General features: G+C 32.5%; 1 protein-coding gene across 25 annotated transcripts in view; it reads right to left on the bottom strand.

The window, feature by feature from the left end:
* LRRIQ1 (leucine rich repeats and IQ motif containing 1) overlaps positions 1 to 17,772 on the bottom strand; it is a 214,957-nt gene that overhangs the window by 149,296 nt on the left and 47,889 nt on the right. For all 25 annotated transcript variants that reach the window (XR_012005746.1, XR_012005745.1, XR_012005747.1 and 22 more), the window contains 3 exons: positions 17,332 to 17,459; positions 11,882 to 11,955; positions 7,084 to 7,177 (listed from right to left, as the gene is read on the bottom strand). Coding sequence is in view for 19 of the 25 variants with exons in the window: in XM_072772945.1 (XP_072629046.1) it covers positions 7,084 to 7,177; positions 11,882 to 11,955; positions 17,332 to 17,459 (296 nt within the window). In the remaining 6 variants the exon portion in view is untranslated. The remainder of the gene's footprint in view (positions 1 to 7,083; positions 7,178 to 11,881; positions 11,956 to 17,331; positions 17,460 to 17,772) is intronic.

The following is a 17,772-nucleotide window of genomic DNA, read 5'->3' as shown; positions in this document are numbered from 1 at the left end:
TTAAACCCTTTAGATAACTGAATCTCTTCTTAAAGTTATGAGAGGAGAGCTGTATTAGGCCAACTGATCAAAGTGAAATTTGATAAGCAAAGTTTTCAAGTTGCTATTAATCTAGTCCAGTAAAGTTCATTTAAACATAGAAATTATAACTAAATAAATGTTTATAATATAAATACCGTATTTTTCTTTCAATATTATTTTTAATTAAATATTTTCTTTAAAACTGTAAGATATACTTATATAGTATATATACTATACTTAGTAGTAGAGTAGTGGTAAAATGTGAATATTTATCTTTATATATTTAAATAGATTTATATCAATATTTTTTACTGTGAGCTTATTTTATTCAACAAACTAAGTATTTATTGTTCATGCAAAAAACCATAAGTAAAGATTATTTGGGACACAGGTTTATTTCTAGTTATTGCAACTGGCAACATGGCAGCTATTTGAATGGAAATTTAGATCAGCAAGAGAATCCATGTTTATTTGCACCATGTCTAATTGAAAAACCATGTCCCCTAAAGAGCTTGCTCTGTAAATTGGGCACAACCACCTATTTTTGTTTGTTATCATATATCTGGTCTGTATAGTAACTGAGGAAAATGAAGATATCCACCTAAAAACAACCCATTGGGTATTTTCCTTATAAATAATACCATGTGCCAAGCAGAGCCTTTTGGACACTCCAATTTTCTGTAGTAAGTTTCACTCTAAGTTTTGTTTTCTAAAAATGAGGACCCAAAGGAGTGCCTAGTTAGCTCAGTCAGCTGAGCATTTGACTCTTTATTTCAGCTAAGGTCATGATCAGAGTCCTGAGATCGAGTCCTAAATTAGGTTCTGTGCTCAGTGTGGACTCTGCTTGTCCCTTTTCTTCTGCTCCTCCCCCAGCTCATCTATGTTTTTTTCTCTCTCTCAAATAAATAAATAAATAAATAAACAGATAAATAAATAAATAAATAAAATAATAAAAATGAATAAAAATGAGGACCCCAAACCTAGGGAATAGTGTTTTGAACCTCAGTGTAAGGAGGGACGCCTGGGTGGCTCAGTGGTTGAGTGTCTGCCTTTGGCTCAGGGCATGATCCCGGGGTCTGGGATTGGGGCTTGCATCAATAATAAGATCAATTGTTAATTTATAGGTAATAATACTTTCAATCACTAAAATAAAATTTAAAAAATTCAATAGAAAAAAAAAAAAAAATTCAATAGAAACTCAGAGGGCCTGAAATAAATTTTTTCAACCTTTGACATGTTGTACTGTAAAATTCTATAAGGTATTCCTTCAATAAATAATTTTGGTCATCTATGACATATACATATATATCATATACATATGTATCATATATACACACACAGTTTATTTGGTTACCTAGGAAAATAAAAATATCTATGTAAGAACAACCCATCAGATATTTTCATTATAAATAATATCACCTGGGCAGCCCAGGTGGCTCAGCGGTTTAGCGCTGCCTTCAGCCCAGGGCGTGATCCTGGAGACCTGGGATCAAGTCACACGTCGTGTTCCCTGCATGGAGCCTGCTTCTCCCTCTGCTTGGGTCTGTTCCTCTCTTTCTCTCTCTGTGCCTCTCATGAATAAATAAAAAAATATTTAAAAAAAAATATCACCTGCCAAGCAGAGCCTTTTAGACATAATTACTCTTCTTTTTGTAAAGAAGGTAACTCACATTAAAGTCACTCTTCCAGTTCTAAACTAGAAAGATCTGTACAATAATCTAGGACTACTTCCACTACTTAATTTTAGCCACTTTTTAATGCCTGGACCCTCTAATAACATTTAATTTGGCCATTTTCCCTAATCTTTTATTACTTCACTGCTGAAAAAAAGTTTCCCAAATCCTATTTTCCTTTTCATACAACTATTCAAAATTTCTCTATAGCTTCTTAAAAATAATGGCTAATATTTATCAACTGTGCTATATGCTAGGCACTAATATAAAATGCTTTTATGGAATAACATATTTAGTCCTCACAAAGACTGCTGGCCTACTCTGATGCTGATGTTCTTCTCTACATGTTCTGGCCTCTTTTGCAATTAGTTTGGCCTTATGACTGGTTACAGCCAGTAGAAAATGTGACAAGTGATCAATGCCACTTTTTTTTTTTTAAAGATTTATCTATTTATTTATGAGAGACAGAGAGACAGAGACATAGGCAGAGGGAAAGCAGGCTCCCAGTGAGAGGGCCGATCCTGGATCCCAGGATCATGCCCTGAGCTGAAGGCAGACAGACGCTCAACTCTGAGCCACCCAGGTGTCTCTCAATGCCACTTTTGAGAGCAGAGTTGTTAAATATCAGTTGTTCATTCCCTGTGGTTTCTTCCCATCTCTCTCACCAGAATCTACTACCTAAAACAGTCATATTATATTGAAGTCATACAACACAGAGCCACAAAATGGAAGTATCCTGAGTCTGAGTCTGCTTACATTAGACAGGCTGAACTCATCACATCAGACTCAATATAAACAAAAAATAAACTTCTATTGTATTAAACGACATAGATTTCTGGGTTTGTTATGTAGTACAACCTATATTACCTTAATGAATAAATCCTGAGGTAACTATTCTTATTATTATATCCATTCTATAGATAAAGACACTGAGACATAGCTAGATTAAGTAACTTGTACAAGGCAAACAGCTGGGAAGTGGTGGAACTAGACATGCACCTGAGCAGTTTACTCACAAGGTATATACATATATGTAGCATCCTACAGGCTCTCTCCATGACCACTGGATAAAGGAGACCTTTAGCATACGAGGCCCTTTACAATTTGTTAGCAATAGATCATGTGAAACAGTTAAGCATAGTATTTAAATTCCAGGCTTTAGAACTCAAATCCCTTCGTTGACACTCACATCATAACTGGGCAAATTACAAGGAATCCAAGCTTTAGTAAATACCTCTGTAAAATGAGAATGATAATTATAGAACCCAACTCAGAGTTGCTGTGGAGTAATATGTGGATATATCGCCCATTCTCTGACCCACTGTAAGTGTACACACTTGATTTCTTACTTCCTTCCAAAGGTACTATATCCACTTTACATCTAAATAGACCAAAACCTAACCTTGCCTATCATATTTCCTCCTTTTTGTAGATATTTTCTCCATAAGAAATGCTTTTGTTTTTTCCTTTTAACTTGATTTTAAACCTTACCAAACTTTTGAGGTTTAACCCAAAGTTTGCCTCTTCGGGAATGATAGTTTTTCCTGGTCACACTAAATTAAGGTGGGATTTCTAAAGCATATCTGTTGCCTACAGTAGTCATCTGACACTGGTATTAGGTACTGAATCTAACAGTTAAAGAGCACAAACTGAAGCTTGATTACATCAAATTCTGGCTCTTCCACTAGCTAGCTGTGCAACCTTGGGCATGTTATTTAGCCTTTATATGATTGTTCCCCCACCTGTAAAATGGGAATAATAGGTAGCAATTTCATCAGGTATATTGTGAATATTACATGAGAGAACAATGCTGGATTCAAAGTAAACACCATGACAGCATTTGCTATCACTATTAGCTGTCATGGCTATCATTTCTGCATATATTTTATATCCCTATCAAGATTATAAACATGCTTTGAAATCCCGGAGTGCACAGAATTTCCTTTAGAGTGTCTAAAATGTTAGGACATTGGCTGGAGGTAGTAATCATACACTAAATATTTGGTGATGTAATAAGAGCCCATAGTGTGGTTAGCCTTGACATGGAAAATAGATTTCTGAATGTTTACCATGTTCCATGAATTGTTACCAACAAAACGTGTATTATATTCAATTATCATTACTACCCCATAAAATAGGTACTATTATTATCCTCATTTTACCAGTGAGGATTCAGACACATAGGAAAGTTGTTACTTGTCATATCATACAGTATGGGGCAGGAACAATTTAAAAACACAGTGATTTCCAAACATTAGTGTGCATCAAATCATTCAAAAGGCTTGCTGAAACACCAGTTTACTAAACATCATCCCCTAGTTTCTGATTAAGTGAGTCTGGGCAGTGTCCAAAATTTTGCATTTCTAACAAGTGTCCAAGTGATGGTGAAGTTGCTTGTCTAGGAAAACATCTTTGAAAACCACTTCACTGGGCTGTAGTCTTTCCTCTTTACTAACAGCTTAAATTGCACCTGGAAATAGATGTTTCTAAAGTAGAAATTGACAAGTTCTATTCTAAAACATGTAAAAACATAACAATTTCCTTAAAAAACAGTGTAACTTCAGAAATTTATGTGGAAACTGAGCTTTAAAGAAAATATAAAACTAGATTTTCTAGCAAAGATAATAACTCTTCTGTGATACACAGGCTATCAACAAGTAGCAAATTACACAGTTATTTGACTTGGTATAAAAATGTTATTTATTAACCAAAGATCAATTAACAAATTCATAAAAATCAATATGTGTAGAAAAAGAGTGTCAGAGGTTTGCAATGGGCTCAGACAAGGGAGGGAAAGAGACTACCTCCTAGATATTCTTATGTTGTTTACAAGTGGATATAGTTAGATATAGAAATTTTAAACATCACCAGATTATTGATTCTTCTGTAAGATACATTCCTTTGGAAGTCATCAGAACCAGGATCTTCCTGGCTATGGCCACACATCACAGGAATGTCAAATCACGACAAAGACTCAACTGCTTCTTCCCTAGGATCAGATGTCACAACTTTCTTTTCAATTATACATTCCTCCTTGTCTATATTTGATTCATAAATGTTGTATTTTCACTGTCTAATCAAATTGATAGGATTTACAGATTTGATCCAAAGTCTGAGGATTCTGAAGTAAGTTTTCCCACCTGAATTTCAGTACCTATTTTCCTTTCTCTGTACTTAGTGTGTTGTCAAACTTATCTTGCAAAATTAGGCTATAGGCCCTGTCTAGTCTTAGCTTGTTCTATCTTGATGTGCCCATGACTTGACATGATATAAATGTCAAATGTACAATAAATCATGTTAGACTATCTTACAAATGCATGCTGCTGGACATAAAGAGAGACAAAAGTTTAGGTCAGAATCATCAGCAATATTAGAAAACTAGACATATGCAAAGTCTTTCAGAATTCTGGGATTTAATTCACTTGGACGTGGGTAAATGATTAATGATCTGAGGATGTATGAGAGAAAACCACTTAAGGCCAAAGGCAAGAATTAGGGGGAAGTAAAAGATAGAAAAATTATTGGAACCCATCTAGGGCTGGAAGTAATTCATATCAGCCAAAGTTGAAAGGGTATGTATTTTAGGTACCAGAGAGAAAACTCAGAAATTCGGTGCCATAGCAGTAAAGCTAAACTGGCAATAGACTCAAGATTTCTTTGAGACATCCCTAACAGAACTTAAAAGCAAGCTTTAAAAGCATCTCACCAATTTTAAGTAACTTATTAGCTGCACATCAGAAATAAAATAGATGTTGCCTAAAGAAAAAGAACCAAATTAAGAAATCAACAGCATAAAATTTGAGGTGTCCAGAAAACAATAAAAATTGATCCAGTATGCAAGAATCGGGGACATATGACCCAGAATTGGGGGGATCAACAGAAATAGACCCCCAAATGATACAAATGATGAAACTAGCAGACAAGGATTTTGAAACGGCTATTATAAATATTCTTCATATGTTCAAGAAGATTCAGGAAAACACAAGCATGATTTGGAGAGAAATGGCAAATGTTAAAAAAAAATGAAACTTCTAGAGATGAAAAACATAGTATCTGAACTCTGAACTGATAAAGTCTGGATGGGATTAACATCAAAATAAATGTATAAGAAGAAAATATCAGAGAACTTGAAGATACGGCAATAACTATTTAGAGTGAAGTACAGGCAGAAAAAAAAGTATAAAATACATAAAAGAACAGATCAATAGCAACTTCTAGAATATATCAAGTGATTTAATATTGGTGAAATTGGCATCCTAGTAAGACAAGACAGGAAGGAGGCAGAAAAAAATATGTGAAAAAATAATGGCCAATTTTTTTTTAAATTTTATGGAAACCTCTAATTCATCAGATTCAAGAGATTCAATAGATCTTAAGATGAGTAAATCTATATAGAACCACAGCAAAACACATTATAATAAAATTACTGAAAACCACTTATAAAGAGAAAATATTAGGAGTGCATGACTTAGTTAAGTATGTCTTCAGCTCAGGTCATGATCCCAGGTTCTGGGATTTAGCCCCAAGTGTTGGGCTCCCTGCTCAGCAGGCAGTTTGAGTCTCCCTCTCCATCTCCCTCTCCCTCAGCTCATGCTCTCTCTCGCTCACTCTCTCAAATAAAATACAATCTTTAAAAAAAAGAGAAAAAATATTAGAAGTCTCCTAAGAGAGTGTTGGTAGACTCTTCATCAGATAACAATGAAAGCCATAAAAGAGCGGAGAGATATTTTTAAAGCCTGGGAGAGGCAACTGACTGCAAAGGAGCTTGAGGTAATTTTTAAGGTGATTAAAATGTTTAATATCTTGATTGTGGTTGTTTACACCATATTCATACTCATAAACAAAACTGTGGGATGAAAATTATCTCAAAAAAGCTCATGTAAAAAAATGCTGGTCATTTTGCGGGGGAAATGGTGTTAGCATAATAGGAGAATTCAGGTTAGAAAAACTTATTTAAAGAAGAAAATTCATTCTAAAAAATTACAAAATATTTCTCTTCTATTATATCTAGGTACTGCAATATTTCAAAGAGAAGCATTAATTCATATATGCTTATAATTCATACTTTAACAGAAGCCAAATATCTCTTTTAAATGTGTTTTCTAGAAATACAAGCCCCAAGTTAACATCATACAAAAACTGTCATATAATCAACGATATGGATCAAAATAATTATTTTAAATTTGTATTAGTTCATACATGTGCAAAATTATTTGAGGTTGAAGACAGTTTTTAAACTAATATTGCAAAAATTTCTTGTTTTGAATAGCATTTAAATTATTTTTATTGACTTTTCCTAAGCAATTAATATGCACAGAACAATTTTCATCAAATTGTGTTTTCTGCAACTATAATAAAGTATATAATAGGGTGCAACAAGGTTTTTTACCTCCAGTCTATTTCTTGAAGAAGTGGGTTTCCAGTGAGAGACAATTCATGGAGAGAATAGCATGCATCAAACCATCTAATGGCACTTGTAAGATCTATAGAAAATAAACAATAATAATCACTATGAAAGCTAATACATAGAAAAAAATAATCATAAATAAATGACCATTTATTTATTGGTTAGATATTAAGGAAAGCAACAAAATTATTTATTTTGCAGAACACAGTATGCCTTTAAAAAGGGATTATATTAAAAACACAGACTTTGCTGTTAGAATATATATTTCTCCCATTTAGCAGCTTTGTGAACTTCTGCAAACCATGCAATTACTTTGTGATTCAGGCTTGTACCTATCTTATTAGATCAGGGTTAAATGAAGTAATATGTGTAAAGGGCTTAGAACAGTTTGTGCCAGATTGTTAGGAGAAAATCTAAAGAAGTGGAATCTAAAGTAATAAGTGGTAATGTTGAACACATACCTAAATAGAATTACACAGACCTATTTTACTTTCAAAAGTAAGAATAGTAGGATTTATCCAGGTTACATTGCAGAGTTAGTTGTATTGAATTGCTCTCCCACAGAAAACTATCACAAAACTGGACAATACATATGAAGCACTTGTTTTTAAACCTGACTCTAAGAGATGGGAGACATATATGGTAAGTCTACAATCATAGTGGTTTTCTGTCTGAAAGCAGTTTACGACTTCAGAGCAATAGAGACCAAATTAAAAAGCTCTTTTGATGAATGAAGAGACAAAGATGAGAACTAAAGCTGGAATTTATGATGAAAAGTACAAGAAGAAGCTGCTGTTGTGAGGAAGGAACTGGGGGAAGAAGTCTGTGTGAAGATTCACCACAGGTCCATGGACAAGTATGAGGAGTTACATACACAACCTAGCAGAGATCACCAGCTGTAGGGCTAAAAGCTGAATGACAACAATAAGTTCATGAAGCAGTAAGACATAGGGGTCTCTGCCCAGCCAAAATGAGACCTAACTGTAGCTATTTAGAGATGACATGATATATAGAAAACCCTAAAGACTCAATCAAAAAACTATTAAAACTAATAAACAAATTCACTAAAGTGGCGGATACACAATCAATACGCAAAACTCTGTTGGGTTTCTTTACATTAATAATGAGCCATCAGAAAATGAAACTAAGAAAACAAGCCCATAAAGAGATTAAAATACCTAGGAATAAATTTAACAAAAGAGGTGAAAGGCCTGTATATTGAAAACTGCAAGAAACTAATGAAAGGAATTGAGGAAGGCAAATAATGGAAAGAAATGCCATGCACTAGATTGGAAGAATCAATACTGTTAAAATGTCCATACCACCCAAAGCAAATATACAGATCCAATGCAATCCTTATCAAAATTTCAATGGCATTTTTCACTGAAATAGAACAAACAATCCTAAAATTTATATAGACTCACAAAAGACTCTGCAGACCCAAAGCAATCTTGAGAAAGAACAAAGTCGGAGGCATCATGCTCCTCGATTTCAAACTATATTACAAAGCCATAGTAACTAAAAAACAGACATAGAGATCAATAGATCAGAGACCTCAGAAATAAACCTACGCTTATATGTTTAATCAATTTATGACAAGGGAGCCAAGAATATACAATGAGGAAAGAACAGTCTCTTCAATAAGTGGTGTTGGGAAGTCACATAACAAGAAATGAAAGTTGACCATTGTCTTACACCATACACAGAAATGAACTCAAAATGAAGACTTGAATGTAAGACCTAAAACCATAAGACTCATAGAAGAAAATATAGGTGGTAAACTCCTTGACAAGGGCCTTGATTCTTTTTAATCTAACACCAAAAGATAAAGCAACATAGGCAAAATAAAGAAGTGGAGCCATATCAAATTCAAAGCTTCTGTACAGCAAAGGAAACCATGAACAAAATGAACCCATTGAATGGGATAACATATTTGCAAATCACATGTCTGATAAGGGTCTAATATCCAAAATTAATAAAGAACTCATACAACTCAATAGTAAAAATCTGATCTGATTAAAAAACAGGCAGAAGATCTGAAAAGACACTTTTCTTTTTAAAAAAATATTTATTTATTCATAAAAGCACAGAGAGAGAGGCAGGGACATAAGCAGAGGGAGAGTCAGGCTTCCTGTGAGGAGCCTGGTGCCTGATCCTGATCCCAGGATCACAAGACCATGCCCTGAGCCAAAGGCAGACACTCAACCACTGAGCTACCCAGGTGCCCCTGAATAGACATTTTTCCAAAGAAGACATACATATGGCCAACAGACACATGAAAGGATGCTCAACATCATTAATCATCAGGGAGATACAACTCAAAATCACAACAGGAAATCACTTCACATCCATTAAAATAGCTATTATAAAAAAAAGTCAAGAAATAATAAGTATGGGCAAGGATGTGGAGAGAAGGCAACCCTCTCACACAGTTGGTGGGAATGTAAACTGGCACAGCCACTATGGAAAACAGTATGGAGGTTTTTCAAAAAATTAAAAATAGAGCAACCTTATGATCTAGCAATTCCACTTCAGGATAATTTATTTAAAGAAAGAAACCTCACTGACTTGAAAAGATGTATGCACCTCCATATTAACTCATTAAGTATTATTTACAATAGCAAAGATATGGATACACCTATACATTCTCAACCTGATGTGAGAATGGATAAAATAGCCATGGTATTTAGATGTATAACGGAATATTATGTAGCCATAAAAAGGAATGAAACCTTGCCATTTGTGACAACATGGATGGATCTCAAGGGCATTATGCTAAGTGGAATAAGTCAGAAAAATATAAATGCTATATGATCTCTCTCATGTGTGGGGTGTAAAATAAAAACAAAAACAAAAAACAAGCCCAGAGCTTAGATGAAATGTTTGTTTGTTTAAATAAATTGGAAAAAAACACACAATCCTTTGCAAGATTTATGTTTATCATGTAAATGCCCGTCTAACTCTAGAAGCAAAAGGTAACATTTTAGCACCAAATAGAACTACTTAGAGACTAACATGAGTCTATAGGATTAGAATTTGGAAGAAAAGTTCTAGTTCTAGTTAACATTGTATGTCCTCAGTTATATAGGAATTACCACAGATTCTTGCAACCAGAGAACCTTTGAACTAAAAGTACTCTGTCTCCTTTGCTATGGTACTTGAACTATCTACCTATACTCTCTGGAACTGTGCTATGTATATAACTGTACAGATCTGTTTGAGAGATTTCTTGTTTTGGTTGTTTCAAAGTTTTCCCAATGATCTGCTAACAGAGCACATGATCTGTTAAGCAGATCATAAAGGTGCCCTTGGTAATATGGCTGTTTTTGTTTTCTAATATATTTTCTCATTTTCAAAAATACTACCTCCATCACTTGAGTTGACTGTTGCCTCTTGGAAACTAATTTTGTCCAGAGATAAAAGCAAAGGCCTTGAGGAAAAATGTATTTGGGACCTAGCAGCCTGATCTGTGAAGACCAGGAGGCCAAGGCAACTGCCAGGGAATAATAGGAAGGAGATGCGGATATAACAGAAGCCAAGATCAGAGAGGAATCTGTTATTCAAATGCTTGTGTATGCACTGAATATCTCTAGAGTGCATTGACCAGCTAGTAACTTTGGCTGCTGCTGGGGAAACAAGGCTAAGGACACTTTTTTCTCCTTTCTCCTGAATTCCTTTTTGAACCTTTAGAATCTTGATCCATGTGCTGCTTTCCCAAAATTTTCAATTAAATGCACCATCTCATAAAACTTACTAAACATATAAAGAAATAGGAAAGTATGATCTATCATTTAGATTAGTTAATAGAGAAAACATGTTAATAGAAACTCATCCCAAAGTAAGTCAAAGGTAAATCAAATATTTTGACAGACACCAAATAATTCAATGATGAAAAAAAACTTGTTCAACAAATGCTGCTGGAATAACTGGATATCCATATTAAAATCTGAACTCATCCTCTACTTCATGCCATTCACAAAAAATAATTTGATATAGGCCATTGACAGACCTAAAGGTAAAAACTAAAAGTACAAAATTTCTCTAAGAAAAAAAAATTTTCTCTAAGAACCAAGAAAATATATAAAATCATCTTCTTAAATTAAAAGGTGGAAAAATATTACACAGGACACAGAACAAAACTATTAAAAATAATAAATTTCATCAAAATTTAAACTTCCACTCATCTGAAAATACCATTAATAAAATTCATGGTTAAAGAAAAGACCGGGAGAAAATATCACAAAAAATTACATCCAGACCATATAAAGAACTTATACATATCAATAAGAAAAAGGAAAATAACTGATAAAAATGGTAAGACATTTGAATAGACACAAAAGAATGTACAAAAATCATCAATAAATAAGAATGTAAAAAGGCTTAATATCATCATTCATGAGGGAAATGTAAACTAAAACCACAATGAGATAATGCAAATGAAATATTAAACATTCTCCAGATACTAAACATCCTCTAGAATCCTCCCTATCTTAGAAGGAAAGAGACATTCTTATCAAAAGTATAGGAAGTAGAAGGCAAGAGAAATATATACCAACTTGCAAAAAAAATTACACGTTGCATTATTTGCTTCTAATTCTGTCTTATGACAATTTCTTAGGCCTACAGGGAATTTTTTCCTCCTCTACCTCTTATTGTATAGATAATGTTATTTGTAAGTACCATTAATACATCTATCCAAAACAACTCTCTAACACATTTGGTAAAGACATTCAAAACCCCATTATATACTTTAAAAAATTATATATTGTTCTAAACTTACCAGAAAGACAATTGTTGCTGACATCTAGTTTTTCCAAGGAAACAAAATGAAAAAGTGGTATGATTTTTGTCAAGCTGAAACAAAGAAATAAAATTCATAAAAATTTTAAATTGGAATGTTCTTATTATTGATGTAATTATGTAATAATGTATTTCTATAATTCAAATATATGGTGACATGCAATCAAATATAGTTATAGATACAGTTGTATGTGTATAAAATATAATATTAACAGTACTAATTAAAAATGTAGTAATTATAAAATTCCAAGTATTTATTCTATAATGGAAGATTTATATTCATTTCTAAAGAGAAACTGCCATGGATTGTCAATTTCAATGACAAATATAACAGAGTTTAATATGTACTTGCTTTTGCTATTTAAATAGAAATAAGGGGATTTTTTTTGTTGTTATTGTTTTTGTTTTGTTTTGGTGTAAGGTCAAATTTACAGAGAATTTATATTATCTACATAATTTTTCCTGGCTCAAACACATAACTTAAACCATTAAGAGGTAAAAATATAAAAAAAAATTTTCACTTCTGACAGCACAACAAATTAGAGTTACTAGTTTTGTTTTTAATTAAAACATTGTTTTTGTTTTCCAGATTGAAAGTATTATAAGTATTCTAACTATCCAAAGTTACACTAAGAATATTTCTTTTTTTTTTTTTAATTTTTTTATTTATTTATGATAGTCACAGAGAGAGAGAGAGAGAGGCACAGAGACATAGGCAGAGGGAGAAGCAGGCTCCATGCACCGGGAGCCTGATGTGGGATTCGATCCCGGGTCTCCAGGATCGCGCCCTGGGCCAAAGGCAGGCGCCAAACCGCTGCGCCACCCAGGGATCCCACACTAAGAATATTTCTAAGTTTGAAATATGCTTCTAAGGAACATAATAATAGAACATTATAAATATATAAAATAAGCTTAAGTTTGGCAAAATTATGTAATATTTAAAATTAATACATATTATTAATGCTTACATATTCAAATGAAATTTCCTCCTGCTCTTAAAAGTTTCTATTATTTTCTAAGATATAATTGTTGTTAAGGACTCCAAAACAAGCATGGGATATAAGTGATATTCAAAATAGTCACATCATTGGAAACAAAACCCATGAAGGGAAAATTAATTTAGTTTGATTTGCATTTCCAACTAAGACAAATCTACACTTATTCTGTAATATAATATCATATTACCATAGCTATTTGGAAATGAAAATTAAACCAGCTCTTCCAAATCTTTAAACAACAGAAAAATTCCTTTGCTTCAAATATGATCTCATTACAAACACAAATCTCCTGAACCAAACCCCCCTATAAATGTTGGAAATCCACACAGTTCAAAATATGCCTCAACTAACAGAATATTTCTAGTACAAAAGAAAAAAAAAAGGCATGCATTTATTTCTATTTCTTTTGCTTTCTTGTTTTTTATACTGTCCTTCCAGTTGTCCTGGCACACATTTTTACATCTTTATTTCTACCATCTCCCTGTCATGAAAAAAAAAAATCTATTATTCTAGGGTCAGACGCTTATAGAATAATACTGTGACTGGGAAGCCTCATGGGGTTTGGCACAAAACTAACCCTTGTCCTAACCTTGACTCCTTTCTTGTACTATCCTGTTCTGCATTAGCAGAGAGACAGAAGATACTACAGATGAAAAAACAGACTAAATAATGAGGCTGGAAATAGTTCTGACTGTAGCTAAACCTAAATACAATAGTATTACTTATATCAAACCTACACAACACGACTTCTTAAATATAATTCCTAGGATGAAAAAAAATCCAAAGTAATAAAGGAAAAAGTAATAAAATATTGGCCATTGCATTTATATATACTTCATTATCTGTACATACATTCCTAAATAGTAAAATTTACTGAAATATTTAATGTACACTGAGAGGGAAGGAAGGAAGGAAGGAAGGAAGGAAGGAAGGAAGGAAGGAAGGAAGGAAGGAAGGAAGGAAGGAAGGAAGGAAAACTTAAAACTTTGTTGATGCCTAATTAATGGATTCAAGTTCTAGTTTGATGATTTTCTTACTCAGGCATGTTTTGGATCATTATTATTATTACAAATAGAAATTTAAGTTCTTTAATATAATTCTAATAAATATATTTATCAACAAGAAAATTCTTGTTTTGTAGCTTTAACTAATTTATAATTCTAAATCTTTGTCCTTCTACTAAAAGGGTTTGAAAGATAAACGGACGAGTTTTCCCATTTTTTCAGACTCTTTCATATTTTTAAAAAGTAAGTTACATGGCAAAGTATAGGTAACATATATGTTATATGAAGGCATCCAGTAAAATAACCAATGACATCTTAGAATTAAAAATAAAATAATTTTTTCTCAAAAATTATGCAAGCAAAGAAATATTTGGCTCGACAGAATATTTTTATAATATTAAAATTTTATCTTTTCAGATAACCATGCTTTTAGAATCATTTTTTTTTCTTTTTAAAAAAATTTAATTAAGAAAACTGGCTATTCATTCACCTTTATGACTATTCATTAGGATGGTAGAAACCTAATAGTACAATTCTTTTTTTAAACCTCTAGAACTTTTCCTTTTACTGACATTCTGTGTATATTTTTTCCAAGAAAATTCAAACCAGAAAGACAAAGGACATTAGTGAAAACCTAATACCATTTGACCTTGTCACATTAGCCCTGGGCATAAAAAAGATATAAATTTCAAAGACGACAAAAAGCAAATGATTTGTACAATGAGCAGCCAATGGGTAATAGTTTCCACTTTCTGCTCCTACTTAGAGTCTCACTAGAAGTAGAAAGACATGAGCCGAGAGTCTTCCAGTTAGGACTCCACTGAATCAAACTTAAAACAGTCATATGTCCTAATGAAAATTTAAAACAGAAGTCAAGATGAAACATGTATTTCAAACAATTGTACTAAGTATCATTCTTTATTGTATTTCATTTGTTGGAGAAAAAAAACATATGGACACATAATTTCTTCCTTGTGGTGAAAATATTTATCAAAAATTAAAAGAAAAATATATATAATTTAAAAGACATACCAATCACAAATCCAAATATCACATTTATAAAACCCTTCTGAGGCCTGCAAAATGTATTGACATTTATCCTCCTTTTGGATCACCACTGGAATCCCATCAAATAGGAAAGATAGGTAGGTATTAGTATTCCTTTTACACAGAGGAAAAAAAAAAAAAAAAAGAACAGGCTTGGGTAGTAAGAAGAGAGTTGCTCAAGGTCAACTGATAGGTAAATTGTAGGCTCAGAATTCATACCCAGATGTGCTGATCCTGAGTTTTACCAAAACTGATATAGTTCTGAAAAAGTCAATGTACATGTAAAAGCTTAATGTAAGATAGATAATTCCTATAGTTAATGGAAGTAGCCTATTATGAAAAATTCTAAGGATTTTATACTATGATTTTAGGAAATAATTTTATTATTCTCTATGTCCATTTCTATCAATTGCATTTCCCTGATATCCTTCGGTCTTTCCCTTTTGTTCTTTCAGAAATGATAGAAGGTTAATGTGCAAGAACTTTGAGAGATTGCAAAGAATACATTCAAATATAAGTGACAGTATTATTAAAAAGTAAAAAAAGCATGCATTATATAACAAAGTACTTTTTTATACAGTTAAGTTCAAAAGATTATTTTATTCTTGAGGGTTTTAAAAATAATTTTTAGAAAAGATTTATTGCTTTATTTGGAAGAGCAAGAGAGTGGACAGGGTAGGGAAAGGGGCAGAGGGAGAGAGAGGCTCTAGCAGACTCTGTGCTGAGCAAGGAGCCCCATGCAGGCTCCTCGGTTGATCTCAAGATACTGAGATAACAACCTGAGCTGAAACCAAGAGTTGGATGCTTAACCAATTGCACTAACAAGGCACCCCTTCTTAAGAGTTTTTTTTTTTTTAATGATGAGGACATATATTACTCAGTTCTATGTCCCCCAAAATAGCAAACACCATCTCAACATTCAAATTTTATAAGGTTAAGCAAACAAATTTATAAATAAGGATTATTTGGATTAAGCACTCCAATTATTATTATCAAACCTAACAAATGTCTAGTAATCTAGTATATAATTCCTAGTCATATCAGATTGATATGGAAAATAAGTTATACCAGATTGATAGGGCAAAAGTCCATCAGTTAGTATTAATTTTAACTTTTAAAAGTGGATGATTTCTTTGATAGTTTAAATTGTCCAAAGAAATTAAAGGCATTATTTCTCAAAAAATGTTATTGACTTGAATATTTTCTAATCTCTTTTAATGTTATTTTGCTCATTAATGTGGTTTGAGATCCACTTCCATAAAACGTATGAGGTATGTCAATTACTGAGTGATTTATTGCATATGCACAAAGCACAGCTGAGCATTCTATTGACATTGCGTTTCTTACCTGGAAAATATTGTGAGAAGATCTACCAAGTTTGTAGATGCCCCAAATGATTTAAACAGTGTTATCTGATAGAACTTGCTCTATAATAAATGCCACTTTAAAACCAAATCAACTTTCATGTATTAGATCTGATTAAAATAATTTGAGGGAATTTTTGAACACAGATTCAGTTTTTGCTTTGTCAAATGCTGGAATAGTTTTAACAGGTGGAAGTGAAATCATTTGGGACATATACACTCAAAGGATCAGCACCATTGTGCAGAGAATGTGAAAAAATGTTATGGTTCTTTCAGGAAAAAATATATATTAAAACTGGGTTGTACTTGTTCACTTGTTCTGCAAGAGTTGTGTAACTCAAAAAAAGTAATTTCTTGTTAAACGTGGTTTCTTTCCTCTACTCAATGTGCCTTTGATGAACAAATTAATCATATTAAAGTGAATAGGTCTCAATGAAATATTAAGCAGAGGGAGACATACACATATTGTGCTCCTGTTTTGGTTTTAGACAGTTATTCTCTGCAAAGATCCAGATGTTTGGTGGTTTCAAATGGATCTTCTGTGTCAGGTACCCATCTCGATTTAATGTTAAGGTATTTTTTTAAGTGTTACTTTATATCCTTAGGGAAATCAAATTTAAATCAATCTTAACAGTTACAAAAAGACATGCAAGTTGAGAGCAGATTAAAAATCATTCTTCCAGGACTTAATAAGTACCACTTGAGAGAATGAGACATCCTTCTGAATTAAATTAACTTCCTCCTGCATTTTCTAAGGACTATATTCTTTACAAATATAAACAAATCTGCTCTAGGAGATTTCTACAAGTATGTCTTTGAGAAGAAACAAAACGGGTAGTATAAGTAACAATTAAAATGCTACTAAAAAAGTTAAATTTCTAATTTATATACTAATTTGTGATGCACTTTCACTGTATTGCTGGTAAAAATTAACATTTCTACGTGTTATAAACATCATGCATTTACTTTAAGCAATCATTCAATGCATTTAGTGCTTATGATGCAGTTTGTTTTTACCTGTTTTGAGAGAGAGTCAGGTTTTGTAGTAAAGGCAACCAATATGAAGAAAGCTCTTCCACGGTTGAAATGCTGTTATCATCCAAGTGCAATTCTCTTAGTAGGACATGATTCTCCAAGGATGGAAGCTATATTTAAATTTGGGTCATTAGCTTATATTTAGTAAACTATTTTTCTCATTCAATAAAATTTAAAAGCATAAAATCTAAAACTAACAAGAGGTATATTCTGTTAAACTACATAAGTCAAAGTATAATGAGAATTTTAGTATCAATAAAATTTCTAAGAATTAAATTCACAATTAGAAATTTTTAAATAAAAGTTACTTTATGATAAATTTTATTTATGTATGTATTTATTTATTTATTTATTTATTTATATTTATTTATTTATTTATGATAGTCACACACAGAGAGAGAGGCAGAGACATAGACAGAGGGA

Source organism: Canis lupus, chromosome 13 (genome assembly GCF_048164855.1).
Source record: "Canis lupus baileyi chromosome 13, mCanLup2.hap1, whole genome shotgun sequence".
Lineage (NCBI taxonomy): Eukaryota > Metazoa > Chordata > Mammalia > Carnivora > Canidae > Canis > Canis lupus.
Note: the sequence above shows the minus strand (reverse complement) of the source record. Positions and strands in the feature narration are given on the sequence as shown.